General features: G+C 46.8%; 1 protein-coding gene and 1 long non-coding RNA gene across 2 annotated transcripts; one reads left to right on the forward strand and one right to left on the reverse strand.

Annotated features, from left to right (window-relative positions):
- Positions 1-346: 346 nt before the first annotated feature.
- LOC135806929 (uncharacterized) lies at positions 347-4,531 on the forward strand. Its single transcript, XR_010551350.1, has 2 exons — positions 347-636; positions 3,320-4,531. It is a non-coding gene; the product is annotated as an uncharacterized LOC135806929 (long non-coding RNA).
- A 1,304-nt stretch (positions 4,532-5,835) lies between these two features.
- On the reverse strand, positions 5,836-20,175 carry LOC135821954 (DNA repair protein RAD51 homolog 4-like). The gene is made up of 8 exons (XM_065334908.1): positions 20,169-20,175; positions 17,441-17,522; positions 16,642-16,764; positions 16,067-16,159; positions 15,258-15,339; positions 9,932-9,993; positions 8,700-8,852; positions 5,836-7,589 (listed from the first exon to the last, which is right to left on the reverse strand). The coding sequence occupies exons 2-8, from the start codon at positions 17,477-17,479 to the stop codon at positions 7,485-7,487; spliced, it is 657 nt and encodes a 218-aa protein (XP_065190980.1). The 5' UTR covers positions 17,480-17,522; positions 20,169-20,175; the 3' UTR covers positions 5,836-7,484.
- Positions 20,176-20,316: the final 141 nt, after the last annotated feature.

Raw genomic sequence — 20,316 nt, forward strand, 5'->3', positions numbered from 1 at the left:
TGTGTGGATATGTCCCTCCACACTGTGTAGTCGTACCGATGCTAGCCGATGCTGCTTGTTGGTACCGTGTAGATCGAACCGGTAGACCGAAGCTTCGAAGGCTGGCGAAGTGCTCTCATACATAATAATTATAATAGCTCATAGCCTCATAGACATAGGCACAACTCGTAGTTCTGTTTCTTTCTCGAAGTGTATTGCACGATGGTCGATGGCTGTTAAATGTTGTCAGCGGTTGGGCCTTTGTGGCTTGACAGTGACTGAGTCTTCCGGCCAAGCTAGCAGCTGGCAGCAGTGAACCATGGTGAACAGTGAGTCTGTTCATGATGACTGTTATTGTCAGTGTCATTGTCAGTGTCACTACATGTAGTCCGGATACAAGTAGATCTACTCATAGTCACAGTATTTTATTCGACGACTACCGTTTAGGTGCAGCAAACATGTTACGTGCCGGCGATGGCCCAGTACAAATACCCTCTTTCTGGTACCAGTCGATAGCGAAGCCAATAATGACTCCAGAGTGCGTGGCGAGATCGGACTACAATACGCGGCTTCCATGATATCCAATCACAGCAGATGCGACGGGTCGGTGCGATTAGCTTCTTTGTCATAAGCTGGAAAGCTGAACACAACATGGCGGTAAGAACCTGCAGGGAGTCCAGAACTAAGTCTAAGAACGCATCAATGCCACTCACTTACTATGCAGGATTATTGGCCAGGGATACTAGAGATTCTGGTGATATGATGTATGTAGCCTGTAGGTATTCTTTATTTTAGTCGCAAAGTCAAACGGGATCTTTGCCCAATAACATACCGTAAAGTCGCGGATAAAAGCAGGGCTTATAAGCACATAAGCCGCTTTCTGCATCAGGCTTTAATGCAAACCAGGCTTGGATGCAAACCATGCTGATATGCACCACTGATATTTTTGCCAGGCTTCTGCACGCGACACGCGTAGACCTACCACTGACTACCGGTATGACGGCAGTTTTACTATGCACCGTACATAGCGCATGCACTCTTGACCTACCCGATCCGCGCTTGCATAGAAGCCAGGCTTCTACGCGCGACAGGCTTATATTATGCATTTGACCTGTTTGATTTTCAGGCTTCTATCCGCGATGTGCTTGTATGCAAACCCGGCTTTTATCCGCGACTTTACGGTAATAGCGAAGGGTGGGGGGGGGGTAACATTACATAAAAAATATAATAATTATCTGTCGTAATCAAATGTGTCCGTACTCAGTAGGGAGGGATAAAAGAGCAGAAGAACGGCAGAAGGCTAAGGTGTATCGCTGTTGTGTAAGTATGCGCTCTAATTTGGTAAGGACGTATGGTAAAAGTACTAGTGGTGTCACAGTATGGGCGGCGAGACACTACTACTACTAGTAGTATCACGGTATGGTCGGCCAGGAATGCATTATAGCAAGAGTACATAAACCAGAGTGTGCAACTGTGCATATCATTAATTATCAGATCTGAAACAGCGCAGTTCGTGCACTACGTCACCCTGATGAGGCCAGCCACGCCGCGACTTGCGTACAGCTCAAACTTTTGTGTTTCGTCATAACATAGTAGCCCAAGAAATACACAAGTCACCTGGTCACCGTGCCTAGCGGCCCTAGCCTAGCGCCTGCAGGGTACAACTTACAGCCTGTTTGACCTTTTTTGGGTGCACTCCTGTCACTCGAGTTGAACTCGAGTTGAACTCGAGTTGAACCTTGGTGTGAAAGTTCTCGCCTGCTGGCTCGGTGACCAGGTGACTTTGGCACGCAGGAACACGTGACCGCCTGTTCAACAATGTTCGATTGGGAATAAAGGAGGAACGCTGCATCGCAGCATTCTCGGACCAAAACCAGTCGACTCAGCGTCCAAAAGACTACAACATATGGGCCAATCGCGGTCATCCATGCTTTTATAAGAATGAAATGGCGCTTTTAGTGACATTTTGCACACAAATCCCCAACTAGTAGGGCGCAGTCACCCAGTTTCGGTGGAAGTGCGTGAGTTCGATTGGGAATAAAGGAGGAAGGGAGCGTCTCAGGTTCCTCGGACCAAGACCATTCGACTCAGCACCTCGAAGACTACAACTGGTGAAAATTTGATTTTAGCCTTAACTTCCCCTTTAACGTTATAAGGGTAGGTTGACTGTAGTAATATTTTCATAAGTGAATGATTTGCTTCAAATCCTTTTAGAATGACTTTGAAGGAGGGCTCCACACTTCCTTTTTAGTTTGCTCCACCTGACCCGGCAACAAGGGAGCTCAGCTCAGGACCCTCCGATACGCTTGATCTTTGCCGCTACATGTAGGTTAGCAACAATAGCTCAGTAGTAGCTATGTCACGGGTGAATGCCTGCTCACGTGTAGCGCGCCGCTGGCCATTTGGCAGTTGCGCCCTGTCACGTGACATGCAAGCATGCACGGCGCGCACACACACACACACACACACACATAGGTATGTAATACAGCGTTGTGGACCCTAACTGGCCTGGCTAGCACCAGGCGCTGCTATTCGTAACGTCTTTTGCATAGCTTCGGGAATTAAAGATTACTTCCGCCGGGCCGGGCCTGTGAGCAGCTTGTGCGGGCATGTGTAAAAGCCACACCATGCTCCATAGGCAGTGATGTCATAGGCAGTGATGTCATAGGCAGTGATGGCCCTGATGTGGCATTGCTTGGGCAAGAAAACATCACTGGTTCAAGTTGAGTCCCAGTTGTGTTGTTTGCAGTTTTTCAATCCGGGCTGAGTTGTAAGTTGTACAAGTATTGTGTTGTTTGGAATGATGAAAAGCAGGACTGAGCCCTCTTTTTAAGGCCCTCTTCAGACTACGTACATAGAAAATCCAGTACACATTCAGACTACAGTTTTACATGCAACATACAGGTAACGTTTGACCCTGCGCAATTGCGCAAGGGGATGTGTGAAGGCAGGGAATCGTACAATGTTTGTACGCTTGTACGACTGCCCGGTGAAAGTACGATAAACGCAGGAAAGTACAAGGGTTCGCACCCTGCCTGAAAGGATTGGGCAGCTTTGTAGGCGCCAGATTCTTGTAGTCGTCTTGGAGACTTCTACTTCAGTATGTACATGTAAATGTGACTTATAGGCTGTTTTGTACCTTGTCTGAACAGGGCCTAATGAGTTGAATCATCATTCTATTTCACTTAGACCTCTTATTGCATCACCAACATTGCAAGCCACTGCACTGGTCCATGCATGATCGATGCCAAAGCTTTTCATCATCTTGAATCTTGATGCAATATGTGCTATTTCTTTTGCCTACATAGCCATGGTTACGGGTGTTGTTTTGTTTTTGCAGCACGGCTGAGGATGGCTGTCAACAAGCCAACGACAAGCAGAGTGACAAAAAACTCCAAAGACACCTTGACTGATGATCAACACTAGAGGCAAGAAGAGCATCAACTTCAAGACAGCAGCAGTATCAACAGCTCCAGTGGCAGCACTGACTCTGAGCAGCATTTGCAGAGCAATGGCTTTAGAAAGAGCAGCCAAACAGGTAGCAGTAGTAATGATGCTGACAGCAGCAGCACCAGTACATGCACTGGGCCACCAAGAAGTGGCAAGCCTGGGGAGCTGTGACGGAATGGAAAGTAGAACGCGGCACTGCAGCTACAGAGTAACAGAGTAACAACACTCACACTCTGAGTCAGTGATGCACACTAACGGCCGCTACCCCACATTTTAACGGAGATTACATCACTCGCAGCAGCAGCAACAGCACCACCGCCACAAACGGCAGCAGCTGCAATCTTCTATTAGCAGAGCAGCAGTGTCTAGCAGCAGCGCTTGAACTGCTTTCTCCCACGGCCCAGCAGAAGGACCAATGATAAGATGCAGGATAGCCATGTGAAAGGCTACTGATGTGCAAGTTGTACGCGGCAAGTACTCACCTGAGTCCGTGCATAGCAACTCTGGGCTAGTCTGCCGGGCCAAGCAGCATAGATGCACCGATAGCCAGTGGAAGCAGCTACACTGAGTAGGCTAGCTTAGAGTTAACTGCATGGCCAGTGTTCAATACGTCTTGAATGTGCAGCTGTATCAGCTTTGAACTCCACTATTACAGATGTGCGTGGACATTTTGAAATCCGACTTGAAACACAGTAACCATGGTAACATCATACACAGTATTGCAACAGCATGTAGTCTAGCCTGTGTATGTCTAGCTTGGCATTGGCTCCTGTGTGCTAGTGTCCAATGCATTGGCTCCTGTGTGCTAGTGTCCAATGCATTGGCTCCTGTGTGCTAGTGTCCAATGCATTGGCTCCTGTGTGCTAGTGCCCAATGCTCTTCACAGCACAACCTTTTTTCTTGTAGTGTGCACGTGCGAACAATACAATGCTCAGCGGACTACATTTTAAGACGTTTTCTCATATTCACCAAAACCCTCTGCTATTATAGTGGTTCGGCATGTTTTGAGTACTTTTGCCGCGACCCGTGTCAGAGTTTTGTTTGGTATCACCATGGCGAATGAGCAACACAACGTTATACATTACCTGGGTCTCTCTCTCTCTCTCTCCACGTATCTCTTGGGTGTATACACATGCTCTGGTTGTCAAAGCAACCCAACCTAGCCGATAAAATGACCGGGTTCAAGTACAATTCCTTATCATTTGTTAGCTGACGTGGCAACAGGGGACGGTATATCGTCCTCCGCTCCGCTAGGTACTATTGCCACTGAAGTAAGAAGTGCTATAAATCAAAAACAGCGAGTAGGATGGTAGGGTGGGGATGGTGGCTTTCCAGCTTCTGAACCAAACTCTTGCAAAAATTTTAGCAATTATCTTGAAAAAAATGAGAAGTTCTCCCTGCTTCACTGACCTTCCTCCCCGTCCTGCCCAGGGTGTCCCTAGTGAGTGCCCTGAACTACTAGCTGGCTGTTTGGCCTACCTCACCTGTACTCCACCCTGATTCACTGCTTCTCATAGCCTGAGACATGGCAGATATGGCTACAGGACTGTATATGCATACACTGCATTGAGTCAAACTCACAATACACACAGACACACAGACACTGCATTGAGTCAAACTCACAACACACACAGACACACAGACACTGCATTGAGTCAAACTCACAATACACACAGACACACAGACACTGCATTGAGTCAAACTCACAATACACACAGACACACAGACACTGCATTGAGTCAAACTCACAATACACACAGACACACAGACACTGCATTGAGTCAAACTCACAATACACACAGACACACAGACACTGCATTGAGTCAAACTCACAATACACACAGACACACAGACACTGCATTGAGTCAAACTCACAATACACACAGACACACAGACACTGCATTGAGTCAAACTCACAATACACACAGACACACAGACACTGCATTGAGTCAAACTCACAATACACACAGACACACAGACACTGCATTGAGTCAAACTCACAATACACACAGACACACAGACACTGCATTGAGTCAAACTCACAACACACACAGACACGTACATAGTCCTGAACATGACATCACTACAACACATCACCTTGTATTGCTGCTACATGCATGGTGATGTGTTTAGTGTAGTGCTAGCACATCACCAGTGCACTGGCACAGCCTCTCTTTCACATTGTACTGAAGTACATGATTGTATTCCACCTTGACTGTTGACCTTATGCATGAACACATATGCATTCATGCATGAATACATGCATTCAGAGGGGATCACTTTTTCAAACACCAAAAAAAGTTTCTTTTGTAGATTTGAACCAAAGGCAGATTCACAGCAAGCACCCACCATGCAGACAGAAGAACAAACCAACTGGCCACTGACACCACTTGCTCACAACAGAAATGAAGAACAGATTTATGTTTTTGTTAAACAAAAAAATAAACTCCTTTCATGTCAACTGCAGACCAGAGGCGAAAGCTATGACAGAATACCTCACTAAACGCATGCGACCCATTGCCAGAACTGTTAGTTGTGTGTGTGGTATTCATCAAACAGAGTTCAAACAGAATGGGATTTATTGGATAAAAATGTGTGGAAAAAATGTAATTCTACTTGAAGTATGCCCAGCCATACGCGCACCACCAGTCGATCACTGCACACATGACGATGGCAGAAAAAGACAAGAACTAAATCTGGTTGTTCAAGGCATGAGCTAACGTTAGAACTTCCAAGACCAGTCTTAGGCAGGGAAGGAGACACTGCGCTCGCTGTATGCAGCATTAGACCATTTAATAGGTACTACGGGAGAATCGGCAATATTACATCCGTGTTATTCTGAAGGTCAATCCAACATGATCTCCTGCGTGATTGTGCTCACTCACACACCAGCGGCCACGGGAAATTTTCAATGGCCGGAGGACGTGAGCAGTTGGAGACATCTATTGCCAAACATCCGATGTACACCAGCGGGCCTAGCTCTGCCAGTTAACTCATCAGTGCAAGTCCCATCCAGGAAAAGCATACGTTGCTGTGCGATCACTCAGGGGGGAAGTGAAGACCACTCTGTACACAAGAACAGACTTGGAATACCAGCTCCACTATCCTGCACTGTACAGCTGCTCATGGTCACGTGAGCATTGATCAAGTACTTGTATCAACGTGGAGGAGCGACAGCATTCTTTGCCTTCAGCTGATCATTTGGAGTTGACCGTGGCAAGGTGCAGCGTCAGTCTGTGTCTTCCCTGTATGTACACACCGATTGCCTGTGCACGCAGTACATACACACTTATTTGCTTCGACTGCAGGTCTCTTCACCTCACACGCACTAGCACATTGTCATTGTAGTGCATTTCGAAGAGATGCTCACATACACGATTAGTCTTGCTGGGCCTCACCAGTAGCCATGATGTCACTTACAATGTCCCCAGCCATCCAATCACATCGATGTGGATGTACTCGATTTCAAAGTGTCGTCGTACGTACCGTAGTGATCGTTAGCGTTGATACCATAGTCCTTCTGTATGGTAAATGCGGCTTGTACCAGGTAAGGAGCTATCAGAGTGTAGAACACGACTGCCAGCAGCGCCTGCCGCACATGTGTTCTTTAAAGTACTAGTATACTGTAGCCTACTGTAGGTAGTACCTGTGCTGCTTGCTCATACCAACAGTGCTACTGTAGGTAGTACCTGTGCTGCTTGCTCATACCAACAGTGCTACTGTAGGTAGTACCTGTGCTGCTTGCTCATCCCAACAGTGCTACTGTAGGTAGTACCTGTGCTGCTTGCTCATACCAACAGTGCTACTGTAGGTAGTACCTGTGCTGCTTGCTCATACCAACAGTGCTAATGTAGGTAGTACCTGTGCTGCTTGCTCATACCAACAGTGCTACTGTAGGTAGTACCTGTGCTGCTTGCTCATACCAACAGTGCTACTGTAGGTAGTACCTGTGCTGCTTGCTCATACCAACAGTGCTACTGTAGGTAGTACCTGTGCTGCTTGCTCATCCCAACAGGCGGAACAACGGCAGCACCATCCTGTGTACACTCCGCTCATCATCTTAGTGAGGCCCTGTAGTGCTTATGCTGTCCCAGTTTGTCCTGTGCGATGTCCTGAAATCCAGCATCGTCCAGTGTCATGGCTGTAGCTAGTCCGTAAGACTGCAACAACACGCACAGACAAGAACTACAACTTCCAGGTATTGTAGTTTCTCTATCTTAATAAGTATGATAATTATTATTATTATGTATCTGGGTTTTTTTCTCAATCTCCGTCTAACCCATCCCTTTTTGGAGACTGTGCTTATACATTGTAAGAGAGGAAATCCAGTACATGAAGTAAAAGAAAACAAACACATGGTCACAAGCATAGTTGTAAACCTTGCTGTCTTGCTCGAAACAAGAGTACATACCCCCCCCCCCCCCCCCCCAGAGTGTGCAACTTCTACATACCCTGCTGTCCCGACAGAACTTCAAGTTGACGTCATTATGATGCAATGCTCCTTGCACCAGTGATTTACAACATGTGTACGGGTGCCAACGCATCACACGTTTTTCTTTGCAAAAGGATCAGATAGGCTTTGGTCCACCACAGGTTCCGGATTCGTCTGATAATCCGTGTACAGTGCGCATTGCATCATAAAAATGACGTCAACTTGAAATTCTGTCGGGACAGCACCTATAGTCGAGTTGCACACTCTTGGGGGTTCTGTACTCTTGCTCGAAGTTAGAGCACTCTGGCATGCTTTGATCTGATTATTAAACATGCTCTGCAGCTCTCTTAACTTCATTGCAATAAGTTCAGCCGGTCAGTCTGGGGTCTGCCGATGGGACTCGATAAACTGTTGAGATAGCTAGCCGGCCAGAGATTGAGTACTCACAGGTACAACTCAGTTCTATCCTCCCCATAGACAACACACCCCATAGACAACACAGGCACACAGTCATGTACACACACAGCACATACACACACATGTACACACACACACACACACACACACACACACACACACACACACACACACACACACACACACACACACACACACACACATGTACACACACACACACACACACACACACACACACACACACACACACACACACACACACACACACATGTACACACACACACACACACACACACACACATGTACACACACACACACACACACACACACACACACACACACACACACACACACACACACGTGGAGAGCACAGTCATGCAGCATATGCACACAATCATAATATCTAGGCACAGAAACATACACGATGAGAAGATTTGAGCAGGGTGGCTGAGTACAAATCGACATCACTGCTTGGCTTGGTGTAACTTGAGAGGTTGATGCGCGTGTTGGGAACTTGCATCAAGATGGACGACATTGCCAGGCAGGAACCTTCCATCACCAAATTATTTGTGTACTAGATGGAAGCAGGCAAAGGAAAGCAAACCCAGTGCAATAAGAATACAACATGCTAGCACTGGCAAACCCAGTGCAATAAGAATACAACATGCTAGCACTGGTGATACAGCTGCTGTTCAACAGAGCAAATCATATCATGAACATTGGTTTTTCTAGTTTACACGGGTCTAAACGGGTACAGTGGAGATTGGATATAACGACCTTGGATATAACGACAAATCGAGTTTAGCAACAAAGTTCTGTTGCCCAAGTCGTTTAGCAAGTCCCTTCTGTACATTATAGATCGGATATAAAATAAAAATAAATAAATTTCACGGTTCGCGTGAGACTCAGCTGGAAGCCGAGTTTTCCGCATCCGCCGTGGGAACGCCACCACCCTCTAGGATCAAAGGCGCAAATGCAGCGCCTAAACGGTGGGAGGTGAGTAGATCAGACCCACCACCAAGTGGTCAAAGACCGAAATCCCATTAGCTGGATCCATGTTACCCTCGTGCCAGGCCACGGGTATAACGACCTCGAAAATAACAACAGATCAAATTTACTGACACTAGTTTTTGGTGCCCGAAGACCTGAAAATGCATCGAATATAACGACTTTCCTCTTGTATCAGGCAGAGTGGCATGCATGGACATGTCTGTGTCACATGCCCGGACCTCTGGGTCACTCCCCGCGTGCTGGTCATTGCACATGGTAGCCACAGTGCAGCGGTGTAGTTGCTATGCATGACTTTTGGCTTGAACTATGCATGCAAGACACATGCACATCTGAAATCCATATGCATTATTTTATGCATATGCAATATTATGCATATATGCAATACATTTCTGTCATTTTGATATACATATTGCACCCTAAATGTGAAGATCGGGTTTAGTGACAGATCGAATATAGCGACATTTTGTTTTCTCCCGAAGGAGTGTCGTTATATCCAATCTCCACTGTAAATGATCAATCACTTCCTCATGCCGATCGTATCACCAAGCCTGTACAGTATGTCACCGAGAATGTACGGTATTCCAGCAAACAAATTCAGCCAGACACACGGTCAAGTAAAGTAGAAAACAGAAAAAAGCTTACCACAATAGCCATGGACTGTTCCAAAGCAATTCTCTTCAACAGGTGGGCAACGTAGCGCTTAGCTGAAGAAAGAATAGAGCACAAGCAGCAAACACACAGGGGGAAGAAGCGAAAGCAATCTGTTTGTTTATGAACAATGACACCTCGGCATGCTTGCGGGTTCCCACAAACAACACACTTAAACAAAAACAAAAACATAAAAACATTTCACGGTTCACGTGAGACTCGGCTGGAGGCCGAGTTTCCCGCATCCGCAGGAACACCACCACCCTCTTGAACACCACCACCTTCTTGAACACCACCACCCTCTTGAACACCACCACCTTCTTGAACACCACCACCCTCTAGGAACACCACCACCCTCTTGAACACCACCACCCTCAGGGGCGTCAGAGGGTTGCTGGGAGTGGTACGACCGGGGGTGCGGGGTGTCCCCCGGAGAAAAAAATAAGGATTTTTCGGCTAACAGGCCACGTTTTAGCACTCTACAGCCGCAAAGGAGGGTTCCCCTAGCACTTATTAGACAACCCCACTCCAGCTCCAAAAACATACTTCTCATGGAGTTTTGGTATTTTCTGTACATCGTAGGTAGCCCAGCAAGGCAAATGGAACCCATTCAATGATTCAGGGCCATTGCCCTCGAAAAAATCGCAAAATCCGAAGTACAAGCGTGCTGCGCGTTCTAGTGCCAGCGGCTATAGTCTAGGAGCCAAGTCAGGAAAAGTCCAAGGAATAAGGAGTTAGTGTGACACCTTGTCCAGGAAAGATTTTTTGACGGATTTGGAATGGCATAACAACCAGTAACTGATCCCTGAAAACCAGAACGTGCCAAAGTTGTCCGTTCAAGAGCTATGGCCGATTTACTAAAATTGCCATGGTTACCATAGCAACGCACATGTAAATTGCCTCTTTTTAGCTCAAAAGACATGCAATATGGGTCAAATAGATAATGAATGGCTGTCGAAGTCATAAGTGAAGATAAAAGTTCCCAAAACTGCCTTCAAAATATTATAAATGTCATCAAAAGTGAGTTATTTAATACTGGTGTGGTTTGTATATGCACAATGTACATTGTACATGTATTTGGTATCATTATTGCATTGTATGTAGAGGTAGTATTACAGTTACTTATCAGTGGAAAATTGCTGTGTGGTCACCAGGAGCAGCGCTTGACACTGGCACACTGAAGTACGAAATTAGAACTGTTCAGTATGCTTCACAAACAAGGAATGAATCTGCCCTACATGTAGGTGCAGTGACCGTGCAGAAGGGTGAGTCGTCAGGCAAAGCTGTTGCAGCTCTTCGCTAGTCCTTTTCTCTATCCTCCAGCGACTATGTGTCAAGCTGCAGCAAAAGCTCTGGACCTGAAATCTGTGATGGCCATCGGATGGAGAGGTTGTAGCATACCATCAATGGGCAGCGGGATCTGGGATACCATCATACCAGGCTGAGCAGCAGCACATGTCTCCTGAAAGAGCTGCCTGGAAGGTGGCTTTGGCTATACGGATATACATGTAGTTATGGGAGTCTTGGAAGGGGGACGACTCATGGATAGCCCACTGGAGTCATGAAGAAGAGCTGTTATCGTGCCTCGTTGACAGATGTAGTCGCTGGAGGATAGAGAAAAGGACTAGCGAAGAGCCGCAACAGCGTTGCCTGACGACTCACCCTTCTGCACCAAGGTCTGGGGCAGATTCAATCCTTGTTGGTGAAGCATACTGAACAGTTCTTTTTTTGGATAGAGAGCCAAGGATAAATTTATAGAAAGGAAAAGGACCATTGAACTGCAAGCTATGCTAGAATATCCACGAACACCACCAGTTACTAAACAATCACCTTCCCCTCATATGTTATCATATACATGTAACTTAGAAACTTAAGTTGGAAGGCTAGTGTAGTGCGCATCCAAGATGTGCTAGAGCTGTTAGCCAGTTAGTTGTAGAACGTCAGTACCGTCGGTCAGTGTCGTGCAATGTTATCGCATGAGCTGATTGTTCAGTAACTAGTGGTGTTAGTGGATATTATAGCGTAGCTTGTAGTTCGATGGTCCTTTTTCTTTTCTGTAAATTCTTGTTTTGTACTCCTGGTGACCACACAGCAATTTCCCACTGATAAGTAACTGTGATACTACCTCTACATACAATGTAATAATGATACCAAATACATGTACAATGTACTTTGAACATATACAAACCACACCAGTATTAAATAATTCACTTCTGATGACATTTATAATATTTTGAAGGCAGTTTTGGGAACTTTTATCTTCACTTATGACTTTGACAGCCATTCATTACCTATTTGACCCATATTGCATGTCTCTTCAGCTAAAAAGAGGCAATTTACATGTACGTTGCTATGGTAACCATGGCAATTTTAGTAAATAGGCCATAACTCTTGAACGGACGACTTTGGCACATTCTGGTTTTCAGGGATCAGTTACTGGTTGTTATGCCATTCCAAATCCGTCAAAAAATCCTTCCTGGACAAGGTGTCACACAGCTCAGTTCTGATGACCCCCTGGCTCCTAGACTACTATGCAAAAACGTATGTCGTGTCCTGCAAAAGTCTGCCGCGTCGCGCACACTATGTACACGTCCGGCCTGGACAGTCGCGAAGTAATTATTTTAGTTGTTTTTAGAGAGAGAAGAAGGTCCTTTGTTTTTGTTCGGTGGGATTGAAAGATCTGCCAGTGGACCGGAGAGCTACAACAATGGAAGCAGAAGAAAGCGCTTGCGGAATCTTCTCTGTCTTCGTGGCAACAGGACTTTAGTTTGCGAGAGACTTTCGTCCTGTCGTCGCGGACGAAATTCTTGTTGCTGCTACCAGAAAACTCGGGGAACGAAACGATCGTAAATCGTTATAATATAGGTGAAGCGGGTCGTGTCGGTGAACAGCTGCAGAATATTCTGCCGCCGTGGAGCAGCAGTCCAAACACTTTTCAGCTTCGGAGAATGAAGCGCTTCCCTTTTCCGTTGACAAGCGCTGCGTTCGCGGGTGTAATGCATTTTCGAATCCGCTTGCAGTAGATCGTCAGGAGCCAGAGGTACTAGGTAGGTGTCGTTGTGGAAAGAATATAATTATTATGTTGTAGCTGACAAGTGACATACATGTAGTGCCTCTTGACGTACTGATCGCCATTGTAACATGGTAGATCTTGGAAAATTTTAGTTCTGGACCCAGTGATCGCCGCCAGCTCAGCTCTGTTTCCGTCAAGTTTGCAGTGAATGCGTCCGTGAGGAATCCATCGTCTGGTTGTCTCTAACCGTGACTCCAACCGCATATCGTAATGGATAGCCGCCTGGAGTCTTGGGCAATAGCTAGCTGCTAGTGCTAGGCATCAAGTCTGTATGCTCCTTGCAATGAAAGTAACACTACTAACAGTTGCGATGTTTTGTACAAGTCCGAAGATCCTTGAATTTTTTTATTGCTTTTTCGGATGAATTGGGTGGACCATCCTGGACGAAAAGTGGTACGACCATGGTCGTAGTGGTCGTACCGTGTGTGACGCCCCTGACCCTCTAGGAACACCACCACCCTCTAGGAACACCACAACCCTCTTGAACACCACCACCTTCTTGAACACCACCACCTTCTTGAACACCACCACCCTCTTGAACACCACCACCTTCTTGAACACCACCACCCTCTTGAACACCACAACCCTCTTGAACACCACCACCTTCTTGAACACCACCACCCTCTTGAACACCACAACCCTCTTGAACACCACCACCTTCTAGGAACACCACCACCTTCTTGAACACCACCACCTTCTTGAACACCACTACCTTCTTGAACACCACCACCTTCTTGAACACCACCACCCTCTTGAACACCACAACCCTCTTGAACACCACCACCTTCTTGAACACCACCACCCTCTTGAACACCACAACCCTCTTGAACACCACCACCTTCTAGGAACACCACCACCCTCTTGAACACCACCACCTTCTAGGAACACCACCACCTTCTTGAACACCACCACCCTCTAGGAACACCACCACCCTCTTGAACACCACCACCCTCTAGGAACACCACCACCCTCTTGAACACCACCAACCTCTTGAACACCACCACCTTCTTGAACACCACCACCTTCTTGAACACCACCACCCTCTTGAACACCACCACCCTCTAGGAACACCACCACCTTCTTGAACACCGCCACTTTCTTGAACACCACCACCTTCTTGAACACCACCACCCTCTTGAACACCACCACCTTCTTGAACACCACCACCTTCTTGAACACCACCACCCTCTTGAACACCACCGCCCTCTTGAACACCACCACCTTCTTGAACACCACCACCTTCTTGAACACCACCACCCTCTTGAACACCACCACCTTCTTGAACACCACCACCCTCTTGAATGCCACCACCCTCTTGAACACCACCACCCTCTTGAACGCCACCACCCTCTTGAACGCCACCACCCTCTTGGATCAAGGCATGAACGCCACCACCCTCTTGGATCAAGGCATGAACGCCACCACCCTCTTGGATCAAGGCAGGAACGCCACCACCCTCTAGGATCAAGGCATGAACGCCACCACCCTCTAGGATCAAGGCATGAACGCCACCACCCTCTTGGATCAAGGCGCAGATGCAGCTCCTAAGCGGTGGGAGGTGAGTAGATCAGACCCACCACAAAATCGTCAAAGACCGAAAAATCCCATTTGCTGCATCCATGTTTCCCTCGTGCCAGGCCACAAGTTCCCAATTAACTGTGGGTCGCAGGCTAGCACGGCTGGAAAAATCCTTCCGCTTCCAAGCAGGACTTGCCAAGCAGGACTTGAGCCTGGTACCCTCTGTTTCTCAATCATGGTCTTAGACCATCCCACTATGCCTGCCTGCGACTTAAACAAAGTGCATGAAATTCAACCGGAAATGGAGCAACAGAACAACACAAGTGCTTGGTCAGAGATGAAGCACCCGTCGGCACTCTACGGTATTTCTCACTCAACACTAATATACATGTAGTACACTTGTCTGATGTGATGAGTCATATCTGAGTTATCCGGGGCACCCGGTACCCGGTAACCTTAAAACGGGCACTATGGTCTTCAGGGTACCCTTTGGGCGAATTTAGTGGAAATATTACTACTCGTCTTCTATCACTAAGTTAGTTCTATTACTGCTCTAATGATGACGTCATATGTCATATGCCATATGCCATATCTCTGGCCTTTCCCCATCAGAACGTATGTCAGTCAGAGTTATGGGCAGTGGCCAGTCCCGGATCGCCCGGATAACCTAGGTATGCGTGTACAGAGGAGCGTCTGAGAACTGAGCGAAAGAGAAACAAAGATGTTTACCTTCGATCAAGTCATCGGCATGGTGGCCAGCCAATAGTGAAGTTAAACAATCCACAATCATCATTCTTGCCGGAGGACTAGACTGCAGAAAGTTAGCAGAGAAAAGCACACTTCAACCCCACACACATATGTATACAGTATACTACTCACAATAACTCACACGCTTGTTGTGATCAGCTGTATTACTGTATACCTCCCCCCGGCAAGCAAAGCTCAACAACTTGTACATGCTATCCTTTGCTATACAAATCCATAAGAAAGCCCCGGCTTGAGCTGGCCTAACACCTGGCCTAACCCCTAGCTGGCTTAACCCCAGGCTTGAGCCAAAGGAGAAAAAAAAAGGACGCTGCTTGTCCCAAGAAAACCATCTCCAAGTGCATTACTAAGCGTGTCTACGTCACCACTCCACGGCCCCATAGTCCGGAAGATAGCAAAGGTATTGTACATGTACAAACAAGGAGTACTCAATACAGGGCTGGCTACACTGACAAACACCACACTCAGCTACTATGCAATGAGCTGGGTCAGGGCTGGCTACACTGACAAACACCATACTCTGCTACTATGCAATGAGCTGGGTCAGGACTGGCTACGCAGACAAACACCACACTCTGCTACTATGCAATGAGCTGGGTCAGGGCTGGCTACACTGACAAACACCATACGCTGCTACTATGCAATGAGCTGGGTCAGGGCTGGCTACGCAGACAAACACTACACTCTGCTACTATGCAATGCCCTGGGTCAGGGCTGGCTACACGGACTTACATCACTTAGTACACTGCAGTACTGTACATGTAGTCTCGTACCTTCTCACTGATGAGAACATCTTCCAGCAAGTCAGTGAGCTCAAACAGATCAAAGATCGGGGCAGAGTGTACATACCTCTGCCAAGATTGGTCCTGAGAGAGAGAGAGAGAGAGAGAGAGAGAGAGAGAGAGAGAGAGAGAGAGAGAGAGAGAGAGAGAGAGAGAGAGAGAGAGAGAGAGAGAGAGAGAGAGAGAGAGAGAGAGAGAGATTGACATTAATATGGCGAAGCAAGGGAGGAGGCAAAACAATAAAGACTTACCCTAGATCAAAATACAAATAAGAACAATACCCCTTGAGAAGTTCAAGCTTGATGTATCGAGTTTTGGCAACTGCTCATACAGACCAACACCAGCAAGTTGTTCTACCCACCTTGACATTGATTCAATGCTTGTGATATGCACAAGGCATGCCTCTACGGCCACGCGGGGTGTTTTCCTTAGCTATAAGGCGAGACAGGAATGCAACTCCTCGTAGACTATCTATTATGTCTTAGATTGTGTATTGGACTCTGAATCCTTCCGCATTCTGCCAGCTAAAAATGATGTGATGTTTCAGACTTAGTGGACATGCTAACCTTGACGCATTTAGCGGTTGCCAGTTGAAGCAGGCGCTTAGAGGAGAATGAACCGCCGCTCTCCACAAACATGACATCACAACTATGATCGACTGCCGCCAGCAATGCTATACAGTGACACAGCTGAAACACCATTCCAGAAGAAGAGCAACACACACACACACACACACACACACACACACACACACACACACACACACACCAGTCGGCTCCTTATTGCTACACTGCTCCCCGTCCCCAACAGGCTGTCCTTCTTTAGCAGCAGCAGCAGCACTACATGATGTACCAAAGTAAAGGACTACCGGACTAGAGGACTTCACATGCCGAATCCAGTGTGCTGGTCCAGTATGTTGGTCCAGTGTGTTGGTCCAGTGTGCTGGTCCAGTATGTTGGTCCAGTATGTTGGTCCAGTGTGCTGGTCCAGTGTGCTGGTCCAGTGTGCTGGTCCAGTGTGTTGGTCCAGTGTGCTGGTCCAGTGTGCTGGTCCAGTGTGTCGGTCCAGTGTGTTGGTCCCGTGTGCTGGTCCAGTATGTTGGTCCAGTGTGTTGGTCCAGTGCGTTGGTCCAGTGCGTTGGTCCAGTGTGTTGGTCCAGTGTGTTGGTCCAGTGTGTTGGTCCAGTGTGTTGGTCCAGTGTGTTGGTCCAGTGTGTTGGTCTGGAGTGTTGGTCTAGGGCTGTCCACAGTTGCATAGAATGATAGAACGCAGGGTGACTTTGCCACAACCCTAACATCAGCCCTCACCAAATCACTACAGACTGTAGAGTGTTTGCTTATGCCCTATGCGCCGCCGCCGCCGTACCTGTGTCTTGCCAGCTAAGGTGCATCCAGTGATTTCCATCACTTCGCCAGTACATGCTCCACCATGAAGCAGATAGTCCAGTCTGTAACAGAGTGCACACCAGTACAACCATCATCATACATTCTTCAAGCCATAACATCATCATAATATAATACACACATGCGTGCACGCACGCATGCACACATGCACACACACGCACACACACGCACACACACACACACACACACACACACACACACACACACACACACACACACACACACACAGATACAAATACGGCTCAAGGAGCTTCATGTGCAAATGCTGCATCCATTACGGACTCAGATGTTGAGCCAAGAATCTAATTTTAGGACTGAAAGGACTGAAGGTTCACTTGTTCTGTGTACTAGCAGTTGTCCACCAATATATTGCCAAGAAACCGAGGGATGAGAACGTGCAGCATTGGGCACAATACTGATGGATGACACTGACATTCCAGGAAAAAAATGATCTCAGTTTTCACTTCTTTTGGTGGTACATGTGCCTTACAGTCCATTCATTCAAAACTAGCAGCTACATTGCAGAGAGCATGCTCAAAGCAACTGTTGAGAAACTACCATACGAAAAATCAGAGCGCAATATTAAAAAAAGCGAAGAGACACGGTGAGAATAAAAATGGAACTTATCGTACGAAGAGGCCCGTGCGCTGATTTCGAAATTGGAAAGAAGTCAAAGAACAGAAAAGGGGAACCCGCTGAAAATCAGCAAATAACAAATTTGGGTGCAAACCCGGCCGAATACTTCACTTTCTTATTAATTAATTAACGGAAAATTCCATCACTTAGAAGCTGCGACGACCAGTGTGGAGTGGTGGAATGTTTCAAAGAAAAGTCCATCTACATTTCTTGCGTGTTTAGGCGAGACCAAAAAATAATCGAGATTCCCATCCGTGTAAACAGCACTCGTAGTGCATGCCTAGTCGCAAGGAGCACGGTGAAGCTAAGCTTTAGTCGAGAAGATCTAGTTCTACGAGTCGTAGATCAAGTCACACAATCAGTGTTCACAAAAAATTGACTTCGGCTCGATTTTGATGCGTGCGGACCCAGGAAACTTGATTTTTTGTCTATACATTTTTTAAATATGCTGAAACAATTATTCCCGTAGCTATGCAGAAGACGTTACTTCAGTAACATCTGGCGCTAACCAGGGTCCACACAGCTTTAATTTGGTATTTGTGTGTGTGTTTGTTTGTTTGTTTGTTTGTGTCACGCCTGGCGCTATCCCGTATCTATCCCGTATCTGTCCCGTATCTGTCCCGTATCTGTGACTACAAAGGCTCTACAGGATTGTACATAACAGCTGTCCACAATATTTGCGGGCTCCTGTATCTGTCCCGTACCGTACCAATATTCGTTGTATTATGCATACGACTCCCTGATGTAGAGGGGGATTTGGAAAGAAACAGGGAGACGAGGAGGAAATTAAATTAGAATAGACGCCGATTAGGTGATAGGATGCGTCAGCATAAACATACTTTGGAAGAGAGATCCCGTCGTCTCCAAAATAAGCGTGAACGAGCGATTCAGTGCCGGTCACAGGAAACGTCGGAAGAGAGATCCCGTCGACTCCAGAACGCCCGTGATCGGTAGAGTCCGGCGGTACCAGGCAACGTCAGGACAGACATCCCGTTGAGTCCAGAACGCCCGTGATCGGCAGAGTCTAAGCCGGTCCCAGGAAACGTCAGGACAGACATCCCGTCGAGTCCAGAACGCCCGTGATCGGCAGAGTCAGCGCCGGTCCCAGTAAACGTCAGGACAGACATCCCGTCGACGCGCAGAAAAACTAAATCTGCAGCCTCTTTTGCTGTCGAACAGGATACGTATTTATATAGGAGACAGTAAAGTTATGTAATGTCCAAATTTCCACGTGAGCAGCAGGTCACTCGCGTTGATTTTTTCGACGTGCGAGCCAAATAACGCGAGCTGAACTTTCGCGTCGCAGACATCCCGTCGACGCGCAGAAAAACTAAATCTGCAGCCTCTTTTGCCGTCGGACAGGATACGTATTTTAGGAGACTGTAAAGTTATGTAATGTGCTCCACAGGCAACCATGCATTCGGCGTCGTCATTGGCTCAACAGGTCAATGTACATGTATTACTACAAAAAGGCCAGAAAATCCGATTCCTGTATTAAAATCAACTAATGTTCGCTGGCGATTTAATTTCGCTGATTTCGCCGCTTGGTACCAACCGGCCAAAGTAAATCGCAGGCCAACGTTTGTCATATAGGCAAATGATGCATGATTGAGCAATGGATGCATGTGAGAGCAAAAATACCGATCGATTTCAAATTTGACGTGAAACTGCGCGTCACGTCGGAAATAACGTGCATCTTAACCTCTCTAATCGAGAGGTTTCTATTTCTCATGGGCCAAAATTTGTTGATTTACAATATAAGGAGATAAAAATTAAAGAAGGAGCAAAACAAAAGTAGATGATTATTAGAGAAATAACAATCCGCAATAAATTCTGCAAATACTTTTGCCTAACTCATAATATTCAAACCGATTGAAACGTTTTTGCAATACAGTGATGTGGCCAATCAACGGAAAAAGACAATTCCATCAGTTCTTATAACATGTACGATGAGCTAGGCAAAAAGCATAAAAGCATAGCGTAGGGCCCTGAGCTTCCAAGCTCTCTCGTTTGTAGGGTTGGGAAGAGGTAAGCACATGTACAAAGAAACTTACCCGGAACAGCCTAATCCAGTAACAGTGCCAGTGTAGTGCAAGTAAACACACACACGCACACACACACACACACACACACACACAGACACACAGACACACGCACAAACACACACACATACACACACAAACCCAGACACACACACAGACA

The sequence above is a fragment of the Sycon ciliatum genome, chromosome 1, assembly GCF_964019385.1.
Source record: "Sycon ciliatum chromosome 1, ocSycCili1.1, whole genome shotgun sequence".
NCBI lineage: Eukaryota > Metazoa > Porifera > Calcarea > Leucosolenida > Sycettidae > Sycon > Sycon ciliatum.

Excerpts from the sequence above, each read along its gene's own strand:
- LOC135821954 (XM_065334908.1), bottom strand. The coding sequence starts at position 17,479 with ATGGAAATCACTGGATGCACCTTAGCTGGCAAGACACAG. Across the intron at positions 16,160-16,641 it reads CAACCGCTAAATGCGTCAAG|GACCAATCTTGGCAGAGGTA; the intron begins GTTAGCATGTCC and ends TCTCTCTCTCAG. Across the intron at positions 9,994-15,257 it reads TGCCGATGACTTGATCGAAG|CTAAGCGCTACGTTGCCCAC; the intron begins GTAAACATCTTT and ends TTCTTTCTTCAG.